At 42.1% G+C, this 25,119-nt stretch overlaps 1 protein-coding gene across 4 annotated transcripts in view; it reads right to left on the minus strand.

Annotated features, from left to right (window-relative positions):
- The window catches only part of edc4 (enhancer of mRNA decapping 4), an 84,167-nt gene that overhangs the window by 53,768 nt on the left and 5,280 nt on the right, over nucleotides 1–25,119 (minus strand). For 3 of the 4 annotated variants that reach the window (XR_015078806.1, XM_085991300.1, XM_085991299.1), the window contains exons 2-11: nucleotides 20,993–21,149; nucleotides 20,433–20,541; nucleotides 19,226–19,325; nucleotides 18,326–18,512; nucleotides 13,148–13,292; nucleotides 12,641–12,745; nucleotides 10,213–10,322; nucleotides 6,975–7,058; nucleotides 4,751–4,846; nucleotides 355–454 (exon numbers count right to left, since the gene is read on the minus strand). Coding sequence is in view for 3 of the 4 variants with exons in the window: in XM_085991300.1 (XP_085847426.1) it covers nucleotides 355–454; nucleotides 4,751–4,846; nucleotides 6,975–7,058; nucleotides 10,213–10,322; nucleotides 12,641–12,745; nucleotides 13,148–13,292; nucleotides 18,326–18,512; nucleotides 19,226–19,325; nucleotides 20,433–20,541; nucleotides 20,993–21,149 (1,193 nt within the window). In the remaining variant the exon portion in view is untranslated. The remainder of the gene's footprint in view (nucleotides 1–354; nucleotides 455–4,750; nucleotides 4,847–6,974; nucleotides 7,059–10,212; nucleotides 10,323–12,640; nucleotides 12,746–13,147; nucleotides 13,293–18,325; nucleotides 18,513–19,225; nucleotides 19,326–20,432; nucleotides 20,542–20,992; nucleotides 21,150–25,119) is intronic. The other variant, XM_085991301.1, reaches the window with a different exon arrangement.

Consider the following 25,119-nt stretch of genomic DNA (forward strand, 5'->3'; position numbering starts at 1 on the left):
TTATTTACCCGTGGAAAGCACCACGGCAGACCGCCAGCAAACAATAGATTATCCATGCTGATTAAACTTGAAGTGATTACATCAATTAACAAGCTCAACAAGTGTGCTTGCTCACTACATACTGCCATTATGCTATCACTTATTACAGCCTTTATCCAGTATGTTTTCAATTCCATGAACACTGCCACCGTCTATTTTTGTGGGACCAGTGTGAATATTGTCAAATGAGATTTAACCATAAGTAAATGAAGATCTTAGTCTGACTAATCTCTTTAATTTATATGTAAACCACTGTAATTAAAATTCATGAAAAAGAGTGCAGAGATGCGCTGCAAGAGATTTGAAACAACTTACTTTTCTCTGTACATCACTGAGGATTAGGTATTCTGCAGATAGATCCAAGCTAGCTTTCAGACTTGGGTGTACATTGGCATTAAAAGAGTCAGGCATAAACCTAAAGTATATAGAAAAAATGTCATAACTATGGTATAACAATTAAAAGTAATCCCATTCTCCTTCAATCATCGCCAAAGTGGAGCTCGTATCCCAAATTACCACGGAAAACACGTGGTGCACACGACTCAAAGGGAGAAAAATTGAGGGAAAAGTACTTTAGCCTAAACTTTAAACAAGAATGATATGGTAAAACTCACTGCATTGCGACCTCAATGCTAAAAGCTGAAATTATGGAATATACAATTTAATTAGCGCCCATCAGTGCCTGTGAGTTTTTCAAGTAATCTGCTAGGAGCTGCTCACAGAAAAGGAGGAGAAAGCTTGGCTTATTGATTGTTATAAACAATTGCTTTGGATTATTTAAAGAGCATTCAGGCAAATGAACAAGATGCACACATATCGAGGGAATGTTTCTCCAATAAGCTTGCAGCAAAACAGAGTGTTGCACCAAGCCACTTTGAGTTAACCAATCTGCCCCCCAGATTTGCCCATGGCTTACCATTTGATTTTTTTGGGGGCATCACTGGCAAGGCCAGCATTTATTGCCCATCCCTAATTGCCCTCGAGAAGGTGGTGGTGAGCCGCCTTCTTGAACCGCTGCAGTACTTCTGAGTGGCTTGCTAGGCCAATTCAGGCTTGGTTAAGAGTGAACCATGTTGCTGTGGGTCTGGAGTCACATATAGGCCAGGCCAGGTAAGGACAGCAGATTTCCTTCCCTAAAGAACATCAGTGAACCAGATGGGTTTTTACGACAATCCGGTAGTTTCATGGTCACCATTACTGACACTAGCTTTTTATTCCAGATTTATTTAATTAACTGAATTTAAATTCCCCAGCTGCCGTGGTGGGATTTGAACTCACGTCTCCAGATTATTAGTCCAAGCCTCTGGATTACTAGCCCAGTAATATAACCATTATATGCTACCGTATCCTAAATTATATTGTCATACCAAAGATTTAAAATTAGGAATGACAGATATAGCAGCAGGAACAAAAGGTACTACGAGAAAACAATCCTGCACACACACAGTCTGTCTACCAAGGTTTTATAACTCTGGCAGCCAACTACAGCATTCAAGTGTTTTAACAGTGATGCAATACCACAAACTGGAACTGCCTCTCTCTTAGGCAGTCCCTCAGAACCGAGGATGCTTCCACATGAGTTCTCAGGTGACTGATGAGTCCACTGCGGGACCTACAGTCATGTGGGGCAGATGGTGGTTGAAGGGACGAGTGGGTGGGGGTGCTTGGGTTGACGTGCACTCCTTGCGCTTGGCTTCCGCTTGCTCCCGAACCGACTCGAGGTGTTTGGCGCCTTCCCGGATGCTTCTCCTCCACTTTGTGCTGGCTTGGGCCAGGGATTCCCAGGTGTCAGTGGGGATGTTGCATTTTGTCAAGGAGGCTTTGAGGGTGTCCTTGAAGCATTTCCTCTGCCCACCTGGGGCTCTCTTGCCATGCCGGAGCTCCGAGTAGAGCGCTTGTTTTGGGAGTCTCTAATCGGGCATGCGGACGATGTGATCCGTCCATCGGAGCTGATCGAGCGTGGTCAAAGCTTCGATGCTAGGGATGTTGGCCTGAGTGAGAACACTGACATTGGTGCACCTATCCTGCCAATGGATTTGCAGGATCTTGCGGAGGCAGCATTGGTGGTACCTCTCCAGTGCTTCGAGGTGCCTGCTGTACATGATCCATGTCTCTGAGGCATACAGCAGTGCGGGCACCACTACTGCTCTGTAGACCATGAGCTTAGTGCCGGGTTTGAGGTCCTGGTCTTCAAACACTCTCTTCCTCAGGCGACTGAAGGCTGCACTGGCACACTGAAGGCGGTGTTGGACTTCATCATCGACGTCTGCCCTTGTTGACAGTAGGCTCCCGAGGTATGGAAAGTGGTCCACGTTGTCCAAGGCCTTGTCGTGGATTTTGATAATCAGAGGGCAGTACTATGCGGCGGGGGCAGGTTTGTTGAGGACCTTTGTCTTACGGATGTTTAGTGTAAGGCCCATGCTCTCGTACGCTTCGGTGAAGGTGCCGACGATGGTTTGGAGTTCGATCTCCGAGTGAGCGCAGACGCAAGCGTCGTCTGCATAATGTAATTCGACGACAGAGGACAGGGCGACCTTGGATCTGGACTGGAGGCGACGGAGGTTGAACAGTTTCCCGTTTGTTCTGTAAATTAGCTCCACTCCAGTGGGGAGCTTACTGACGGTGAGATGGAGCATTGCAGCAAGGAAGATCGAGAAGAGCGTTGGTGCGATGACGCAGCCTTGTTTGACCCCGGTTCGTACGTGAATTGGGTCTGTGGTGGAACCGTTGGTCAGGATCACGGCTTGCATGTCGTCGTGAAGCAGGCGGAGGATGGTGACAAACTTTTGAGGGCAGCCGAATTTGAGGAGGACACTCCATAACCCCTCATGGTTGACAGTGTCGAAGGCCTTTGTGAGATCAAAGAAGGCCATGTACAGCGGTTGGTGCTATTCAGGTGGATGGCAGTTACAGAGGGTTAAGAAACCCATTATGGGAACAAAATCTAAGGAAATCTACACCCCAAGGTCATGTCTTCAGCTTGTCCGTGAGACCCACCTCCTGCTCCCTCAATCCTATTCCGGTCAAACTGTTGACCACCCAACTTCCCTTCCTGGGCCCCATGTTAGCTGATATGAACAGTTTCCTCTCCTCAGGTCCTGTTTCTCCCACCACCCACCCTGCCCTTCAAATCTGCCATCATTAACCCTCCTCAAAAAAAACCCTCGAGCCCTCTGTTCTTGCAAACTACCGCCTCATCTCCAACCTCCCTTTCCTCTCCAAAGTCCATGAACACGCTGTCGCCTCTCAAATCCGTACCCAGCTTTCCAGCAATTCTGTGCTTGAATCCCTCCAATCAGGTTTCCGGCCCCACCACAATACTGAAACAGCCCTAATCAAAGTCAGAAATGACATTCTTTGTGATTGTGACCGTGATAAACTATCCCTTCTCATCTTTCTCAACCTATCTGCAGCCTTCGACACAGTTGACCACTTCTCCTCCAACACCTCGCCTCCATCGTCCAGCTGGGTGGAACTCCCCTTGCTTGGTTCTGTTCTTATCTATCCAGTCGTAGCTAGAGAATCACCTGTAATGGCTTCTCTTCCCGCTCCTGCACCGTTACCTCTGGAGTCCCCCAAAGATCCATCCTTGGCCCCCTTCTATTTCCCTTCTCCATGCTACACCTCGGCAATATCATCCAAAATACATCATTAGGTTCCGCACGTATGCTGATGACACACAGCTCTATCGCACCACCACCTCTCTGGGTCCCTCCACTGTCTGATTTGTCTCGATGCTTGTCCGACATTCAATATTGGATGAGCTGAAATTTCCTCCAAGTATTGGGAAGGCTGAAGCCATTGTCTTTGGTCCCCCACAAACTCTGTTCCCTGGCCACCGTTTCCGTCCCTCGTAACTGTCTGAAACTGAGACAGACAATTCGCGGCCTTGTTCAGACCCCGAGATGAGCTTCCAACCACTTATCCGCTCCATCACCAAGACCGCCTACTTCCACCTCCGTAACATCACCGGACTCCGACCCTGCCTCAACCCATCTGCTGCTGAAACCCTTACCCATGCCTTCGTTACCTCTAAACTTGACTATTCCAATGCTCTCCTGGCCAGCCTCCCATCTTCCACCCTGCATAAACTTGTGCTCATCCAAAATTCTGCTGCCTGTATCTTAACTTGCTCCAAGTCTCGTTCACCCATCATCCATGCTTGCTGACCTACACTGGCTCCCGGTCCGTAAACGCCTCAATTTTAAAATCTTCATCCTGGTTTTCAAATCCCTCCATGGCCTCGCCCCTCCCTATCTCTAACCCTCTCCAGCCCTACAAGCCTTTGCGATCGCTGCACGCCTCCAATTCTGGCATCTTGCTCATCCCCGATTTTAATCTTTCCACCATTAGTGGGCACGCTTTCAGCTGCCTTGGCCCCAAGCTCTAGAATTCTCTCCCTAAACCTCTCCGCCTCTCTCGCCTCAAAACCTACCTCTGAGCAAGCCTTTGGTCACCTGTCCAGATTACCTCCTTCTGTGGCTCAGTGTCAAGAATGTTTTTATTGATATCGCTCTTGTTAAGCGCCTTGAGACGTTTTGCTATGTTAAATGTGCTATATAAATGCAAGTTGTTAAGTCATGGTGTATTACAAACTGCCCAATTTAGCAAATGGGTGAAGTCAACATTAACGCAGCTTAAAAACAGGACATTGTTGAAGTTTAAAACCAATATATACTGTAACTCAGCTGTTCTATATTCTATTCTGCACCTGATAGTCTGTAAACAAGTCCATGACACAGTACACCACATCTTCAGCTCCCGGTTCTGATCAGCTCCAGTAATCAAGAAACGCCAGAAAGGGACACTACAGAACAGAGAAAAAAATAAAGCGTTAGCAATGGACAAAATTAGAGTTAGCACGTGTCAATATCAATAAAATGAAAAACACAAATGGACTTGCATTTATATTATGCCTTTCAGGACCTCCAGACAGCCCAAAACGCTTTACAGCCAATGAAATACTTTTTGAAACAAAGCTGTATGTTAGTGATGTGACTTTTTAGTTTTAATCCAGAGGTTAAGTTGCTGATTTTTTGTTTTGTTCTTCTCACTCGGCTTTATTTAAAAAGCTCCACAAAGCACAACTTCTTTAACTTAGCAGGAAAGTAGAAACACCAGAAGCCATGCAAAGTCTGCAGCCCTCCATTCATGACAAATACCTTGGGGTGCCAATTTCATTTAAAAAATAATTCCTTAGATTTTGTCCCCATAATGGGTTTGGTTTGCTTGGAGGAAGTAAGGCAACAAAATAATCTTAAAACTTAGGGGAGGATAAAAGAAAACTAGCAAAAACTGCACAAGGCACCACCTTTCCAAACACTATTCTCATGATTGCAGGGGCTCTTTTCATAGGTGCTCCACAGGGGTTTGACTTTTGCACCATCATTGCCGTGGTGGTTGTGTGTTCTCTAACCTGGCAGTCATTCTGCACATTTTGGATTGCTATGAAGCAGTTCTGACATCAGTGACACAAAATGGGAATTGGCCTTTCACCAGCAGTGAGGTGCCAGCAAGCAGAGCTCTGAGATTTTAACAAACACGATTATTGCTGCAGTTAGGACAGTAACATTCAAACACAACTTTTTAGGGATTTAATTGAATTTATCATACAAAGCATTTAAGACCACAACACCTATTTAAACATGATGAAAACAATGATGCTTTTTGCCCTAAAAGCCTTCTATGCAACCACATACTGTAAGGAACAGATTTCACAAAAAGGCAGAACTTAATGTGTAGCATAATTTGAAACAGCAACCTCTGTTAAATATTACTTAATTTAGTACTGTCAGTAACATGCTGTCTTGTAACTTGGTTAGTTATTTTGTTTATATTATATAGCAATTCTTCACTTCTAAAAACTGCGATATGACTAATATCATATTAATCCATCTTGTCTGTATGCCACGGGCAAAAATCCAAGCAGCTTGGACATGAGCCTAGTTAGTACAAGTCCTTTCAGTATGACCAAGTCAATGCTCAAACTTTTCCAAGGTAAATTTGGACTTGCTTTTAAAGAACATTATTCCTTCGGCATATCAAAAATACTCAAATTTTGCAGATCTTTCCTCATGATACAATGTCTGTGTAAATAATCTTGCAAACATTTAACAAAGGAGTGTTATAAAGTAGAACATTTCTTTAATGGTCCACTTCTTTAGTGTTTGCTGAAATCAATAAACTGCTTTCTTCTTTTAAAAAAAAACAGAAGCTGTTCCAATATTAGTTTTAATAAATTACCAAGCGAGGAAGCTCAATGGAGCTCCAACACTGAATGAAAGAACCTGGGTTCATACCCTTGATTCCCCACATAGCAGCTCCCAATCTCAGCCACGTTGTCATAGGAGCGAGCTGAGCAAAAGCCACACGCTTCTCCAGTGGAGGGTTGCAGGAAGCAGGGAAAGAGGAGAAAAATCACTCCAACCTGCTTTCGGACACTTCCTAGTGGACAGTTTCAAAGTGGCGCGTGGTCCAGAGACCTAGAAAGGGGAAATGGGAAGAGAGACAAAAAAAAAAAACCCAAAATAATTTTGCAGTGCTGCTTCTAAGTTCTTCCAGAGTCACTTAGCCCGTCATTATAAAGTCACAAAAATAAAGCTCCATTACTAGCCTGCAAACAGAAGGTGTTTTTAAAAAAAAGTCACAATCAGGACAGTTTCATCCGTTTCCCCCCATTTCAATGACAGGTTTGAGTACAAGCAACACAAACAAAAATTGCTTTAAAATTCAGTATATTTCACCTCAAAAACAAAATGGGTTTAAAATATTGATCTTTTGTGCAGCTACCTATCTTATGGACTAACCATTTCAATAGGAAATTGTAGATCCATACATTACATTTCTATACACTTGCACATAGTATAGAAATGTTGCTGTGCCTGTCAAATGGAATATAAACATTTACACATACAAAGTTGCAGTACAAAACTTACTCTGGATCCTGCTTTTTGTGATTGTCACAAAAAAGTAGGCAAGATAATGGTCGACCATCATGAGGCTTCCATTCATGAAGACACCTGACAAAAAGGTCCAAGGAACAAATGATTAGGAACAAATGAAACAGAGGAGGCGCATTTCAAAAACATTTCATATAACAATGCTGTATCAGTTTACCAACTGGATAATTCGGAGTGCTAAGAACAATCAGAGGATAATTCTTATTTATCTCTCAGGTTTCCATTTCAAACACATACTGGAATTGCGTGTGTAAAGCTCATCTCGAATACAAGAAGAAATTGATCCCAACCCCTGATCAGCATTCAGGAGTGAAGATTACATCTTCATGACACCTGGCTAATAAGCTCACTGAAGAAACCAAATGTGACTTCACCTCAGCAAACCCATGTTTGTAAAATGCTGTCTGTTCAGAGCTCAGCAGTAGCCTTCTACAAATAGGGCGACAGTGAAAAACAACTGGGCGGACAGAAACAAGTGCTTTCCATTTATGGTAGGTGCAAAACCAAAACAAAACCCACATCATAATGTTGTATTATTGAGCAGAGATGAAAGAGACAAGTTTGCACTAACGAGCCAGTTCCCATATTAATTGCATAAGTGATTCTAGCCAACAGGAATTACTCCACACATTTTTATCAACAAACATGTCTTGAGCAGGGTATCATGCAATGTGCAATGGGACCTAAACGGGAAAAAAAATGTGCAAAGAAAGGTGCATCGCACATGGGTTACAGACAGTAGAAAAAAAGTTCAGCTTCTCAAAAAGTATCCAATCGATTCTTAAGGGATCAAAGTTAAAGTCAGGCTACAATAAGAATTCTGAAGATGCAAAATTCAATTTGATTCAATATTTATACAACAGTTGTTGAAAGCACATTTTTTGCACCCTCTCCCAACAGTTGCAACAAGCAAGCACCAATTTCATTGTAGAGAAAAAAGCGATGCTTCCACCTCACCTTCATCTGGAAAGTTGGGTGAATTAGGTATCAACTTTAAATTTGTGTCCATACACAAAAACAAGGTAGAATGATCACTGGCAAGAGTTTAACAAAACTTTCTTTAAACTCCAGTCTCAAGCCAACAGTACACCAGCTCTAGAAACACAGGACCACACCACATGATGTCACAGTTGATCATAAAGGGACATGTAGCTCGGCTGTTATGTTCTACAGAAAATGGCTGTTAACAGGGGGGGGGGGGGGGGGGGGGGAAACCTGCAAATGTTACTATGTACACTAAATTGCACTACAAATTGCATAGGCAGAATGCACTAAGAACTGATTGAGCTATGTGATTTTTTGTATAAATAAACTCATACTACAGGAAACTTTGGTTTATCCAGAGGTTACATGTCCGGAATACGCGATCTAACGGCAAAAATCAGGAGCCGTTTTCTATATTTTTTTTTAGTTCTTGTTGCTTTTTTTTTCCACCCAGTCAAGCACTGCAAGGTCTGTAGCTATAGCAACAGCTTCAGCTACAGACGCTTGCAGCTGCAGCCGACTGTTTTGAACAGGGTTTGTTGATTCACACGGAGCTTCTCAGTTCCGTATGTTTAAACATTAACTCCGATATGTCCGGCACTTTTGATGTTACGGCACCAGCTCGGTCCCGTCAGTGCCGGATATCAGAAAGTTTCCTGTATGCAGTTGGCGCCACTAGGTTTTGTTATGCAGAAATCACTGTTTTTAACATCCAAACTAAGATTACTAAAAATAAACTTTAATAAGATACAAACACAGCCATTACAGTTAATAAAACAATGGCTGAGCATTCATCAAAAATTAACCATAACGTGGTTTGTACAGGAGACTTCGGTTTATCCGGAGGTCGTATGTCCGGAAACCTCGATCTACCGGCAGAAATCAGGAGCCGTTCTGTTAGGTTGTTTTTCTTCTCGTGGCTTTTTCTCCCCCCCGCAACAGTCAGGCTTTGGAAAGTCTTTCTGAAGCTGTTGCTAAGCTACAGAGACGCTTCCAAGGTACGGGCCGACTGTTTGCAGCTGTTGCTAAGTAACAGTGTTTGTTGTCAGATACGGAGATGAAAATCTCCGTATGCTTCAACATTAACTTTGTATGTCCGGCAGTTTTGATAGATCGGCAACAGCTCGGTCCCGGATATAACAAAGTTTCCTGTAATATCAAATGGCTCAGAACATTGCTCTGCCCATGATGCACCTCAGTAGCTGAGACATACTAAATGATAATGGTCAATGGTCTTTTCATTTCATAATCATGCTGACATTTTTGCTAAAATTAGACTGGTGTTTCACGCTCCCAGAGACATAAAAAGAGAAAAATATTAAAAGCAAGCCAAAGAATGCTGGCCCGTATTTTCCGATGCCTACGGGTGTGTACCCATCCGTAGGGACATCTGAAATGCCGGTTTCGGGCATGCGAAACGCATACGCTGAAAATCGGCATTTCCGATCGGTCAAGAATCCTCAACAGATCGGATGCCTGGCCTGGAGAAGGGCCTCTGCGGGCGGAGAGCTCCACTTTCTGCAGAACTTCCGTCCACTGAAATCACATAAAAATCTTACGCCTGGTAAAAGCAGGTGTAAGGCCTGCTTTTACCAGCATAAGAGTTTAAAAAAGTAAAAAAAAATCATTTTTCCCCCAAAAGGTAAGTTTATTTTTAGCCCCATAAAAAACTTTACTTTTTTCAAAAAATTAAATGTTTAAAATATTTTTAAAATGTGATTTAATTTTTTTTTTTTTTTTTTTTTTAAATGTGTGTCTTTTTTCAGTGATCCCCGTTCATACTTTTGACAGGTCTATCTGGGGGGATTTCCTTCTTTCATTGGCTCGCCTGGCCCACGTGATCCCAGGGACACTTGCCCCGGAATACGTGGGCCCTGCGCATTTCGACTGCGGGGATCCCCAGGATCGGAAATCGCCGCACCTCAGGAGCCCTCAGGTAAGGGCGTAGATGTTTTCCCCGATAGGAGGCATCCGCACGCAGGAAGCCTATCAGAAATTACGGGCCGCTATTTACCACAATTAAACCTCAGAGGGTTTAAATCAATTAACTATCCACAACATGCATTTGTTCAAACTGAGGGATTACTTTTTGTGTAGTATGGCCTTTATTTACTTCTTTACAACTTCTGTTTGCCTGGGTGGATTTTTTTAATACAAATTCACACTAGTTGAATCTGTTAAATCAATGAACCAATCTGATCATAGCTTTAACTAAAATTATATATAGTACCTTGGTTGATCTTGCCCCTCTATGTAGATCTGCCAGAATTTTACATATCCATCGTGGCTCGCAGTTGCAAGGACTGTTCCATCTGGGGATAATGCACCTTCACTGATGCGCTGGAAAGAAGAAACTATTTAGAAATGTAGCAAATACTGGTTACGATCACTTCCAAGTGTGTGGGCAATACTGAAGCTTTGACAGCTTTTGAACTATTAACATCACAGACAACACTAAGACTGGACAATGAGACACTTAAATTTATTCTGTTACCACCAAGTAATCATTCTATAAGATGTAATGAGTGCCTGCAAACAATTCTGCTTCAGAAATGCCTAAGACTTTAAAAAAAAATATTTAACAGCAACTCAACAAAAATGCAGAGTTCATTAAGAGAGTCCCAAGCAAGGTGGTGGGAAAGGCTACTGGGAGGATTTTCATCAGGGTAACACCAGCTACAAAACTGGATTTACACATGATCTGTAATTCTTGCTGTGCTATATGTTCACTAAGAAAGGCACGCATGACCTCTACTATATTAATCAAAGCTCAACACTTCCAATAGCGCAATCCATCATTAATGCACACACCTCGTTACTTATGAAATCAGGTCCTCCAAAAAGAGACTGAACTCAATTTAAAGATAACTAGAACCATCAGCAGAATTGTTTTTAAAAAAAACCAAACAGGATTTTGGGAAGCATAGTAAGAGGCATAACATATAAATCCAGAAATGTCATTTTAAAACTGTATTTGGCCCTGGTGAGACCACATCGGGACTATTGTGTGCAGTTTTAGTCTCTCTATTTCAAAAATTATATTCAATTATTGGAGGGGGTACAAAGGGAACTTAAGGGAATGACATATGGGGCAAAAGCACTTTACAGTCAATGAAGTATTTTTGAAGTGTTGTCAGTGTTGTAATGTGGAGAACATGGCAGCCAATTTGCACAGCAAGCACCCACAAACAGCAATGTGATAATGACCAGATTTATTTATTTTATAATGGTGTTGGTTGAGAGATAAATATTGGCCAGGACACCGGGGAAAATGACCCTGCTCCTCTTCAAAACAGTGCCATGGGATCTTTTGCGTCCACCCGAGGGGCAGACGGGGCCTCGGTTTAACGTCTCACCAGAAAGACAGCACCTCTGACAGTGCAGCACTCCCTCAGTACTGCACTGGAGTGTCAGCTTGGATTATGTGCTCTGGCATGGAATTGAACCTTTTGACTTAGAGGCGAGAGCGCTAGCTAATGAGCCACGGCTGACACTAAGAAGGAACTAGACATGTTCTTGTCAACAAGAAGTGCCAGCTGTGGCTCAGTGGGTAGCACTCTCACCCGAGTCAGAAGGTTGTGGGTTCAAGCCCCACTCCAGAGACTGGAGCACAAGAATCTAGGCTGACACTCCAGTGCAGTGCTGAGGGAGTGCTGCACTGTCAGAGGTGCCGTCTTTCGGAAGAGACGTTAAACCGAGGACCCGTCTGCTCTCTCAGGTGGACATAAAAGATCCCATGGCACTATTTCGAAGAAGAGCAGGGGAGTTCTCCCCAGTGTCTTGGCCAATATTTATCCCTCAATCAACATCACTTAAAAAGTTATCTGGTCATTTTCACATTGCTGTTTGTGGGAGCTTGCTGTGTGCAAACTGGCTGCCGCGTTTCCTACATTACAACAGTGACTACACTTCAAAAAATACTTCATTGGCTGTAAAGTGCTTTGAGACGTCCGATGGGCATGAAAGGCGCTATATAAATGCAAGTCTATCTTTCTTTTTGCAAATGGGATTCAGTTTTATTAGAAATTCACCAAGGAATACTGTGGATAGATGAGCGAGATGGACCAACAGTCTTCTCCTGCCTGAAACTGTTGCCATGTTCCTTCCCTAAAGCTTTCCGCGTCTCTACCTTGCTCTCCTCCTTTAAGACGCTCCTTAAAACCTACCTCTTTGACCAACTATCCTAATATCTCCTTACGTTTGATAACGCTCCTGTGAAGTGCGTTGGGATGTTTTACTATGTTGAAGGTGCTATATAAATGCAAGTGGTTGTTGTTATGTTACTTACTCAAAACACTTGAAAAATTGTCACAAGTGCAAGGGGTCTGAGCTTTGTTTTATGTTAACTGTTTTATTCAAGTGAGATCTATAAACACCCAGGAAATGCCTCTATAAAGCTTTGCTAAACAAGATTTGAGATCTTTCAAATATGAAATTAATGACGATATATAAAAGCAATTGTAATTAAAAGGACTCTATTCAAGCGTAATAGTTTTTTTTGCTTTTGTAATCGGATTTGTCGCTGCTAAGCATGTAACCAACACACGATCAGCACCGAGTAGTCAGGAAGTTAGCAGAAACCCCATTTTGAAAATTATTTTAATATAGAATAGTTAACTGTGCACAGGTTCAATTTTTTCATTTAAGAGTATACTTACTGCTGTGTGCCCTTTCACAATGATAAAGCCTTCTTTTATCTCTGTTGCTTCAACGGGCCAGACACTATTGCTGTTTCTTAGTATATCCAGATCCCAAACCTCAGCCTGTATAAAGTGACAAGTATAAAACATTTAAAACTTCAAACGAAATGAAAATTCATCCATCCATCAAACAGTGATATTAATTTGGTTCTGATGGCTCATTGGATGAGATGCTGAGTCATGAGAATCAGGACCATCCCAAATCTTAGCTCTTACCTGTTCAAACTTCAGTAAAACTTTGTTTCCTTAGTAAACAGGTAACAGATAACCTGTTATTAAAGTTACCACAAAACAGGGAGTGGGTAGCAGTCAATAAATCGCAACAATTTTTTTCCCCTCATCTTGATTAACACAAATGTTTGCGCTCCAGACCCATGAGCAACAGCAGGGAGATCAACTAGTTTAATTTTTTTTCAAAGTTACTGTAAAGTCTCACTGACTTTGAAATGTTCCCATTCATCTTACCCTATCTTCGTGTAAAACAGCAAGTGTTTGACTTCCTTCGTCATTTTCATCATTTTCCTCTGGAATAAAGGGGCACCAGATGATCCGCCTGCTTGTATTTAAAGGGGTTCCCTCGGGTCTCTTGATGTGCACTACAATCTTTTCCCTGAACATTCAGTATAGGAACCACTTTATTTACAGAAGTATTTTATTTAGCAGGATAGCAATTTTTTGACTAATAACTTCTTAACTTGCTTAAGTTCATTTCACATGCAAATATGAGTCTGAATTTCACAAAAGAGGGCCCCGTCAATGCAAACTCAATGATACAGCACAGGTGGACATTCAGCCCAGTGTGCCAGTGCCAGCTCTTGCGTAGAGCTATCCAATTAATTCCATAGCCCTGTAATTTTTTTCCCTTGGAGGTATTTATCCAATTCTCTTTTGAATGTTACTATTGAATCTGTTTCCACCACCCTTTCAGGCAGTGCATTCCAGATCACAACTCGCTGATTAAAAAAAATCTTTCCTCGTGTCGCTTCTGGTTCTTTTGCCAATCACCTTAAATCTGTGTCCTCTGGTTACCGACCCTTCTGCCACTGGAAACAGTTTCTCCTTATTTACACTATCAAAACCATTCATGATTTTGAACATCTCTATCAAAACTCCTCTTATCCTTCTCTGCTCCAAGGAGAACAACCCCAGCTTCTCCACATAACTGGGGTCCCTCATCCCTGGTGCCATTCTAGTAAATCTCTTCTGCACCCTTTCCAAGGACTTGATATCCTTTCTAAAGTGTGATGCCCAGAATCGAGAACAATACTCAAGCTGAGACCTAACCAATCTTTAATAAAGGCTTGACATCACTTCCTTGCTTTTGTACTCTATTCCTCCATTAATAAAGCCAAGGATCCCATATGCATTTTTAAAAGCCTTTTCAACTTGTCCTGCCACCTTTGAAGATTTGTGTACATACACATGTCTCCCTGTTCCTACACCACCTTAAAATTGTACCATTTAGTTCATACTGCCTCTCATTCTTCGTACTAAAATACATCACTTCATACTTTCCTGCGTTAAATTTCATTTGCAATGTCTGTCCATTTCACCAGTCTATGTCTGTTACTATCCTCCTCATTTTTTATTACAAATTACATTCTATGTGACCGTGGTAACCATTCGCTCCACATCCTTCTCGACCTGTCTACAGCCTTTGACACAGTTGACCACACCATCCTCCTCAGTCATCCAGCTGGGTGGGACTGCAATCGCCTGCTTCCATTCTCATCTATCCAGTCAAAGCAAGAGAATCACCTGCATTGCTTCTCTTCCCGCTCCGTTACCTCTGGTGTCCCCCAAGGATCTATCCTTGGCCCCCTCCTATTTCTCATCTACATGCTGCCCCTCCGCAACATCATCCGAGAACACAATGTCAGGTTTCACATGTACACCGACGACACCCAGCTCTACCGCACCACCTCTCTCGACCCCTCCACCGTCTCTAAATTGTCACGCTGCTTGTCTGGCATCCAGTACTAGATGAGCAGACATTTCCTCCAGCTAAATATTTGGAAGACCGAAGCCACTGCCTTTGCCCCTGCCACAAACTCCGTTCCCTAGCCAGCGACTCCATCCTTCTCCCTGGCAACTGTCCGAGGCTGAACCAGACTGTTCGCAAACTTGGTGTCGTATTTGACTCCAAGATAGGCTTCCGGCCACATATCTCCGCCATCAGTAAGACCGCCTATTTCCACCTCTGGAACATTGCCAGACTCCGCCACTGCCTCAGCTCATCTGCTGCTGAAACTGTGATCCATGCCTTTGTTACCTCTAGACTTAACTATTCCAACGCATTCCTAGCCAGCCTCCCCTCTTCCACTCTCCATAAACTTAAGCTCATCCAAAACTCTGCTGCCCGTGTCCTAACTAGATTTCAAAATTCTCAATCTTGTTTTCAAATCCCTCCATGGCCTCGCCCCTCCCTATGTCTGTAACCTCCTCTAGCCCTAAAACCCTCCAAGATAGCTGCGCTCCTCCAGTTCTGGCCGCTTTTAATTCTCCACTATTGGCGGCCACACCTTCAGTTGCCGACACCCTAAGCTTTGGAATTCCTTGCCTAAACCGCTCCGCCTCTCTTCCTCCTTTAAGATGCTTCTTAAAACTTAGCTATTTGGCCAATGCCCTAATATTCTCTACGTAGCTCGGTGTCAAATTTTGATTGATATGCTCATGTGAAACGCCTTGGGATGTTTTACTATGCTAAAGGTGATATAAATGCATGTTGTTGTACATCTGAGTTGCGTGTCATATTCAAACTTTGAAGTTATGCCCTGTATACCCAAATACAGGTCATTGATATACATCAAAAAAAGTCATGGTCCTAATACCAACCCCTGGGGAATACCTCACTCCAGTCTGAAATAACCGTTCACCACTACACTCTGCTTTCTGTCCAAGCCAATTTTGTATCCATGCTGCCACTGTCCATTTAATCCCATGGGTTTTAATTTTGCAAACTAGTCTATTATCTGGTATTTTGTCAAACTCTTTTTGAAAGTCCATATACACATTAAATACACTACCCTCATCAACCCTTTCCAGCACTTCAAAGAACTCAATCAAATTAATCAAACACTATTTGCCTTTTACAAATGTGCTGACTTTCATTTATTAGCCCATACTTTTTCAAATGCCAATTAATGTTGTCCCAGATTACTGTCTCCAAAAGTTTCCCCACCACCAACAGTAGGCTAACTGGCCTGTAGTTACCAGGTTTATCCCTTTCACCTTTTTTAAACAAGGGTGTAACGTTTGCAACCCTCCAGTCCTCTGGCACCACACACCCCCACCCCCATATCCAAGGAGGATTGGAAGATTGTGGTCAGAGCCTCCACAATTTCCACCCTTACTTCCATCAGTGACCTAGGATGCATCCAATCCAGACCGGGCAACTTTTCTACTTTTAAGGACTGCCAACCTTTTAAGTACCTCCGCTTTATCTATTTTTATTATCCTATCCAAAATGCTACTGTCTTTTCCTTTACTGCTACATTGATAACATCCTCTTCTCTAGTGAAGAAACATGCAAAGTACTCATTTAGTACCTCAGCCATTCCTTCTGCCTCCACAAGAATATCTACTTTTTGGTCCCTAATCAACCCACCCTTCCTTTGACTACCCTTTTACTATTTATGTGTTTATAAGGCTTTTGGGTTTCCTTTTATGTTAGCCGTAAATTTATTCTCATATTCTCTCTTTACCCCTTTTATTCCCTTTTTTAGATCTCCTCTGTACTTTCTATATTCAGCTTGGTTCTCTACTGTATTATGAACCTTACAGTTGTCATAAGCCTCCTTTTTCTGTCTCATTTTAACCTCTATATCTTTAATCATCCAAAGAGCTCTAGCTTTGAATGCCATTCTGTTCCCTCTCATGGGAATGTATCTACTCTGTACCCGAACCATGTCCTCTTTGTTCAATTACTGTTTTGCCTACCGATTTTTGATTCCTGGGCCAGATCCCTTTTCAACTCACTGAAATTAGCCTTCCTCCAGTTAAGTATTTTTACACTGGATTGTTCCTTGTCCTTTTCCATAACTATGCTAAACCTGATATTATGATCACTGTTCCCCAAAGGTTCTCCCACTGAAATATGCTGCACTTGCCCCATTTCATTCCCCAGAACTAGATCCAGCTTTGCTTCCTTTCTCATGAAGGGTCCCAGACCTGAAACGTTAACTCTGTTTCTCTCCACGGATGTTGCCTGGCCTGCTGAGTTTTTCCAGCGTTTTCTGTTATTTTGCTTCCTTTCTCATTGGACTGGAAACACAATGATCAAGAAAGTACTCTTGTACACATTTCAGGAATACCTCCCCCTCTTTGCCCTTTATACTGTTACTATCCCAGTCCATATTAGCAGAATTTAAGTCCCTCATTATCACTAATCTAATTCTTGCACCTTTCTGTAATTTTCCTGCAAATTTGCTCCTCTACCTCCTTCCCACTATTTGGTGGCCTATAGAATACACTCAGTAGCGCAATAGCTCCTCGATTATTCCTTAATATAATCAAATTGATTCTGTCTTTGACACCCCCTCAACTACATCATCCCTCTCCAGTGCTGCTATAATTTCTTTAATCAATACTGCCACCCCCTCCTTTTTTTCCTTCCCTATCTTTCCTGAATGTACAGACTTTTGAAAGTATATATTTTCACATTTAAAAATAAATCTGTTGAACTACCTTGATCACTCAGTAGGTAAGTGCACCACCTGGTGTGGTAGACATACAAAGACCAGGAAAGAAACAGCTTTAATCCCCATTCTGTGCTAAATTAGCTGCTCCCAGCCAAGGTAGCAACGATGGCATTAGAATCCGTTTCTGCACCCACAGGCTGGGGAAGGGAGAAAAGAATAATAGCTTCCCACTCCTAATCGGTATCTAATAAACACTGCAAAGTGAGCATATGTGGATGTCAGAGGAGAATTAGATCAGGCCCAGCTAGGATGTCCTTCAGGGTCGTATAACCTGTCAAGGGTCCAACATGGTCAATTAGGCAAGCTCCTGGAGAGTGGTCAGTGCCCATGGAACCACATACAAACTTCAGTCACCACCTTGGTTGTAGAACAAAAGAACAAAATAGTAAATTGAAATCCAAAGCATAAGATAATCAAATTTGGAAACAAAATTAAAGTAAAGAAAATAAAAATCTTGAAAGCAATCTTCTGAAAACCAATAAAAAGCAAAATACTGCAGATGCTGGAAATAAGAAAAACCTGGAGACACACAGGTCAATCAGCAACTAGCTTCTGTTCTGAAGAAAGGTACACATCTGAAACATCTGTTCTCTCCACAGATGCTGAGTGACCTGCTCTATGTTCCCAACTTCTTTTTGTTTCTGAAAACCAATATTTCTAACTCAATTGTAGTTTACGTTGTCTCAGAAACAATCTTGGATCTCCGTTCTCAAATGGTACCTAATAATTTACTTATTTCATCACACAATTTAGATCAACATGTAATTCGGTATTCAACAACTGAACTTCCTAGCTGTCACACAATGCCTCTCCTCGAACCCATCTACTTTCAGCATTAATACTTCACTAACTTTGCACGGTAATAACAATCAACTTTATAAGAACGCATTGCAGATGAATATTTTAACTAAGCAACAGAAGTTCATTGTCTCTACAAGGATACTGTATTTTTCCATTTTCTTCATTCAGTTGCCAGACAAACAAGTTGCCTGCCTCATCAACACATGCTAGCTGATTAGAGTTGAGGTGTGCAAAGCCCAAATCAGCAACTCCCCCGGTAAATCCTTTCAGTAAAGTCCGTTCAGCCATGCCAACACTCAATACCCGTACCATGCCAACGCCATTAGCCCCTGTGCAGAGGAAATAAAAGGTTATTAGGTTCCATGTAAATGTATAAATCAAATCTGTTCAACCTTGTACATCTATGAAGTAATGCTGAATGTCTTTAAAAGTTGTACTTTGATATGAACACTTTGCCTGTATTGAATTTCAAAAAGTAATTCAGTACACAAAGCAATTTGCTTTAAATACAGCTGTAATTATATGTATGCACGGATTCTAACACTAACAGGCAGGTTCTTTCACACATTTTGGACAAATCCAAATGTTACCCCAATTCTCAATTATTCAACAACTAATTATCAAAAACTGCTCATATATTTTGCATATTACACAGCTCATTAAATTAATCTACTTATTGAGATTCCTTTATAAAATGAAGTGGTTGCCTACTTACAAGGGTTCTTCTCCACAACTTATGTGAAAGGCCTAAAGGTCATAGATGCCACACCACACATAACTTATGCCAGTTCAAGTAGAAAGAACCTTGATAACAATGGTTCACAGTGACAATACAACTCTTAGCTAATTGTTTTCCAAAATAAAAATTTTCAAACATAGCTTCCTGGGGTATCACTCTTTGGTCCAACAGCAAAGGGATTTTATTTTACATAATCCTAAATGCTGCCACTAAAATAGAGTGAGTATGACCTGCAGTTCATTAAATCCTGCAAGGTTCTTTTATAAGAGCCTTGTTTATCTGCTAGATATGAAGAATGCTCACCTCTAATGGCATATGCCAGATACTGATTGGACACTGCTATGAGGTTGCCATAGTAGTATTTCTGCTCCCATTCATATTTTGCTACAGGTTGTATTTTTACCTAAAAACATAACACACTGGTTAGGTTGTCTGTTACAATTAAAACCTCCCAACCTCACATTGTTTAATCTCATCTTTCCAGCCCACCAATATTTCTACCGTCTTGCCTTTTCCCATCATCACCAGACTCATACTGATAGATTATCTCAGTTGTAAACCTAACACACACTGTGCACTCCAGCGCAAGCTTACAGGTGAAAAACCTGCGGATCTAGTCATAGCAAAGGAAGTTTAATTCGAGGTACTGCAGTATAAAACTATTTGAATGAATTCTTGTTTTTTGTCAACAATTTAAGGGCATGAAATTTTAAACTGCTATAATTCAAGTGTTAGCTGTCATATTTTATTCGCCCAAGCACTTTTCCTAAACTTCAGATCAGATGTAAAGAGATTGGTTAAATAGCATCCTGCATCAAGTAAAAAACTGACGCGATCTAGATAAATAGGAGATACCAATCTATCTCCACAGCAACCTCCCTTAGGAGTTAACCTCAGTTTCTTCCAAATTCATTGTACAGTAATGTATAAATAATATTTTCCAATGGTAGACTCTCCAGTATGAGCTGTAGCGTGAGCAGGACAATCAACATTCAATAGCTGGAATCAACACCAGCACGCAGTACAATCCAAGTATTACACATCTACGCTTCATTCTCTGCAAATGCTTCATTGGACATAAGCAAGTTGAGATCAGACAGGAAGAAAAGCAGATTAATGTCTGACCTCAATTTGTTTTTGTCAACACTTAGTTACTATTTAGTTGCCAGGCTGTATAAAATAATAAAAAAGGCTGTATTGTACCAAGAATGCATTGTATTGGTGCAAACATCCTATGAAGCAATATCAACTTTACATTGAAGATACACATCTATGTACAATATGCAAGTCCACTAATTGTTTGGAAGACTGGTACTGATTGGATTGCAACATTAACACATTTGTGAAAAGAATCTTTCATTCCGCTATTCCACCCTCAAAGATTAATGCCCAAGTACAATATTTCATTAGAAAGTTTAAGTACATTACAGCATGACTTAATTTGATAACAGACGTAAAGGCTATTTAACATGTTAAACATTTAGTGCCCTTTAGCTACAGTCTGCCTTACCTTGTTGCTACCCCTGGCCTTATTACTGATGCTAGAATCACTGCTTGCCACAATTTCCACTTCTTTGGCAAATATAACACAATTTGAACTGTCATCACCGGAGAGGTATCTAGAGAAAGGCAGAATCAAATCATCAGTGTAGCCCCGTATCCTTAAAACAAAACTAACATGCTTCCCAGTGGTGCAGTGCATTGATTGATGCATGAAGAAAATTCTCCACAGAATGGCAGAATTTTAATTTGTGCCCGTAATTCCTCATTTCACAGATGATCACAAGTCAGACCTGGACAGTGACAATATCTTTCCCTGGTAGAATGTAGCAAAACATTGGAACCCAAACCTGCACAAAATGCTCTTGCATACCTGAGGCGCCACTAGCAAAAGCCCAATAATAGGTCTCTTGTGCATTCATTCTGTTGGAGATTTATATACAGTACCTCATTTTCTGGGGGAGGACAGAGGAAGTAGTAGGGGACAAATTATAAAATAATTAAGAGATACTTTCTCTAACAGAAAATTGCACATTAAGTACAAAATATATAGCTAGTACAGCATCTTACATTTCTTGATTTTCCTGTAGGTTCAGCTTGTCCACATTTGCATGGTTTGACTCTCTGAGAATGGGCCCATCTCCAGCTGCAATGGGATCTGGTACCAGCAATCCATTCAGTTCTCCATTGTAGGATGCAGATTTCTTTTGGCCGTCAACAGCTGACTCTAGCAAACAGAAGGAAATACATTAAATGATCAGAACTCACTATGCACCTTAAAGTTTTGTTTAGTAAACCTCAAAGCATGAAAAGCAGCATTTTTTTAAAATGCCATTTTGCCATGAATCAAGAGGGTTACAGTTACAACATGGAACTGAATATGGATTAATAACAGTTTTGAAAATTCACTCAATATTATTGCAAATTGTAACAGCATAGCCGTGGCAACATAAAATACATTTTGTCAAATAAAGTGAAGAGGAGGAAAATCAGCCACTGTTCCCACAATGGAATTGGTAGCGAGGGTATGAAGTTTGTGGTGGGGCTGAAGACGATGGCTTCAGTCTTGCCAATGTTTAGCTGGAGGAAATTGCAGCTCATTCAAGACTAACCGATGTCAAACAAGCACTCCAACAACACAAACCGTGCAGGGGGTCGAGATGGGTGGAGGAGAGGTACAGCTGGGTGTCATCAGAATACACATGGAAGTTGATTGATGTCATTAAGGGAAGCATGTAGATTAGGAAGAGGAGACGGGCAAGGATGGTTCTGTGAGAGACTCCAGAGGTAACAGTGCAGGGGTGGGAAGAGAAGTCATTGCTGGAGGTACTCTGCCAATAATTGAATAGGCAAGATTCGAACCGAGCAAGAGTAGTCCCACTGACCAGGAAAACAGGAGGACGGTGTACTCAACCAAGTGAAATGCTGCAGACGGGTCGAAGACTAGGAGGGATAATACACCAGTCACAGAGGATGTCATTTGTAATTTTGGTTAGGGTTGCTTCAGTGCAGTGGCAGAGGGTGGAAAGCTGAACGGAGATATTCAAACAGGGACTGAAGGACATAAGAATTAGGAGTAGGCCATACAGCCCCTCGAGCCTGCTTCACCATTCAATAAAATCATGGTTGATCTTCGACTTCAGTTTCACTTTCCCAACCAATTCCCATATCCCTCGATTCCAGAGTCTAAAAATATCGATCTCAGCCTTGAATATACTCAGCGATTCAGTATCCACAGCCCTTTGGGGGAGAGAATTCCAAAGATTCACAACCTTAGGAGGAATTTCTTCACTCAGAGTGTTGTGGAAAAGATGGGCATTTATTTGAGAGACAATATGTTCAAGACTTTGGCGAGGAAGGGGATATTAGAGATAGGGCGCTAGTTTGCAAAGGGTTCAAGGGTGTTTTTTTTTTTTTTTTTTAAAAAGGACGGTGATGCCGGTTTTGAAAGTGAGGGGAACAGTGCCTGAGGAAAAGGAACCATTGACAATGTCAGCTGGCATGGGGACAGGAAGGCAAGTTGGGCAATCAACAGTTTAGTGGGATTAACTGAGTACTCGGGGCATGGGTGAGAAGGGGGTCGAGGGAGCAGGTGATGAGTTGGGGGGAAATGGATAAGAATGTCGATTTATATAGAGTTAGGACTGAGCTGGGAAGGGAGGAGGCAGAAAATGCTACAGCAGCCACACAGTCTCGATCTTAGAGACAAAGAATTCCATAAGCTCCTTGACTGGCATAAACGGAGAAGATGGTGAGCAGGGGTACGGATCTAAGGAGACAGCTTGTTTTTGAGAATGAGAGCCTGACATTGTCCTTGAGGCATCTTCTGGAGTCGAAGGATTTGGGTATGACAACGCCTTACATCTTACTTAAGCTACACCACCTGGCTACATGCACCATTCATTATTGCTAAGTCCATCTGCACCCGTGCCTGGTAGCTTCTCCTTATCTGAGCACATCACCCTTCTTCCACTCCTTCCCACCTCTCCTTCAAAGTCCTTGTTGCTGCCATCATCCGAAACTGAACGTCAATGTCTTTAGGTGTTCAAAACAGATCTGGCATTTGGCAACAAGGTCACTCAAAGGCCAGATATGGTAAAGTCGTCCGCCTTTGAATTTGAAGGTGAATATGTGGGAGCTATACCAGGGGAGCAGCGGTAGAGAGATCTTGATGTTCTTATTGGTCAAGGGCATCATGCATATACTGATGAGGGAGCTGGGAGGAAGTCTTTTCCAGGGGCTGATGAGGGTATTGGGGAAACTGGACAGAGAGGAAGATGACGTAGTGACCAGAAATGGCTTCATCAATGATCAAGACTCAGAAGTGGTGAGGCCTCGTACAATAGAAAGATAAACATTCATCAGTATGTTACCAGAGCTCCAAGGGTTAGATTATGAGACGAGATTACATAAACTTGGCTTGTATTCCCTGTGATTTAGAAAGTTAAGGGGTGATTTAATTGAGGTTTTTAGGATTTTGAAAAGAATTGATAGGGTAGATAGAAACTTTTTCTGTTGATGGGGGAGTCTAGGACAAGGGGACATAACCTTAAAATCAGAGCCAGGCCATTCAGGAGAGAGGTTAGGAAACACTTCTTCACACAAAGGGTGGTAGAAATGTAGAACTCTCTCCCATAAAAAGCAGTAGATGCTGGCTCAATGAATCATTTTAAATCTGAGATCGATAGATTTTTGCTAGCCAGGGGTATTATGGAATATGGAGCCAAGGTGGGTCGATGGAGTTAGGATACAGATCAGCCATGATCTCACTGAATAACTGAACAGGCTCAAGGGGTTGAATGGCCTACTCCTGTTCCTATATTCCTACTATAAGTGAGTACAAGAAGGGAGAAAAGTCGGAGGGGGCTAGGCGAGTCGAGATGAAGGTTGAAATCACCAAGGATGAGAAGTGACATTGCTGTGGCTAACAGAGCAGATCTCAGCCAAGAAATCAACATTAGGCTTGCCAGGATGGTAGATGATAAGGACTTGAAGGAGATATGTGGAAGAGGATGATGTTCTCAAATAAGGAAGTGTTGGAACAGCAGAGGGAGCGGAGCAAATGGAACTTACCAACGATGGGTTGGCATGTAGGCAAATAGGGTAGCTGCCATAATAAGGAGGGAGTTATCGTCTGTAAGCCAGGTTTCCATCAGACCCAGGATGGCAGTGGTCTTGTATAGGATAGGGCAGACACCATTTGCAACATTCTGGAGGGTAATGCTGCAGCAGTGGGATCCACTATTTGACCAGGGAATGAAGAGGAGCCTCAGGAGATTTTCTGCTTGTTAATAGAATGTTTGCCAGAAAGGGGGCATGAGCTCTGTTGTTGCTCTGGGAGAGATGGTGGCTTGTGCCACAGCAGAGGATATCTAGGGATAGGAGAGCTGCGAGGACATCCAGGAGGGATTTGAGCCTTGTGTGCTAGCAGAAGAGGTCGTCAGAGGACTGGCCAGAGACCTCCAAGTCAGCATTATTGCTAAGATACAGTCACAGAGTATTGCACCAATATCTGTAAGCTGAAGTGGTTGGACTGGAAGCTATTAAAAAGTTTTTTAAAAATGAAACTGTGATGAGAGTGGATTTGACGTTCAATGTCTCCTACACCAGAGGCACCATTTTACAGATGAGCAGAATGAGCCACTGAAGCAGCATATTTCCACCCACCGGTAGCCATGTTTCAAATTGAATCAGTACCTGGTGCAATGACAGACTCAACAGCCTATCACATCGCTCACTCCTTCTTACTAGGAAGGGGGCAGGGACTAGCAGGATTAGGAACTGATGCCCTGATTTTACTAAAAATACATCTGAAACTATACTCAAGGGTGCCATTAATTTAAAGCACACGCAACTACTTCATACAGGAGCTTGAGAAATGGTGTTCCATAACACTGCATCGTCCCTACAAATCTCAAATGCAGTACGAAGCACAACATACCATGTAATGTATCCGGTACCATTCAGTCACTTCGAACTGACATACATCAAGTAATAACCACACGCACGCACACACCATTTGGCACTCCTGCATACAAGATGTAGTTGTTTTTTTTTAATCGTCAACTGCAAGTTTATTCTCCCCCATCCAGAGATATAGGCCATACCAATGTGGTATAATGCCTCAATGTTCAGTGGTATTGAAACGTCTAATAGTTTGCTTTACTGCAACATAACATTTTGACCCCTACCAGAAA

The sequence above is a fragment of the Somniosus microcephalus genome, chromosome 6, assembly GCF_052327205.1.
Source record: "Somniosus microcephalus isolate GS21.2 chromosome 6, FLI_Smic_1.0, whole genome shotgun sequence".
In the NCBI taxonomy this organism is placed as follows: domain Eukaryota; kingdom Metazoa; phylum Chordata; class Chondrichthyes; order Squaliformes; family Somniosidae; genus Somniosus; species Somniosus microcephalus.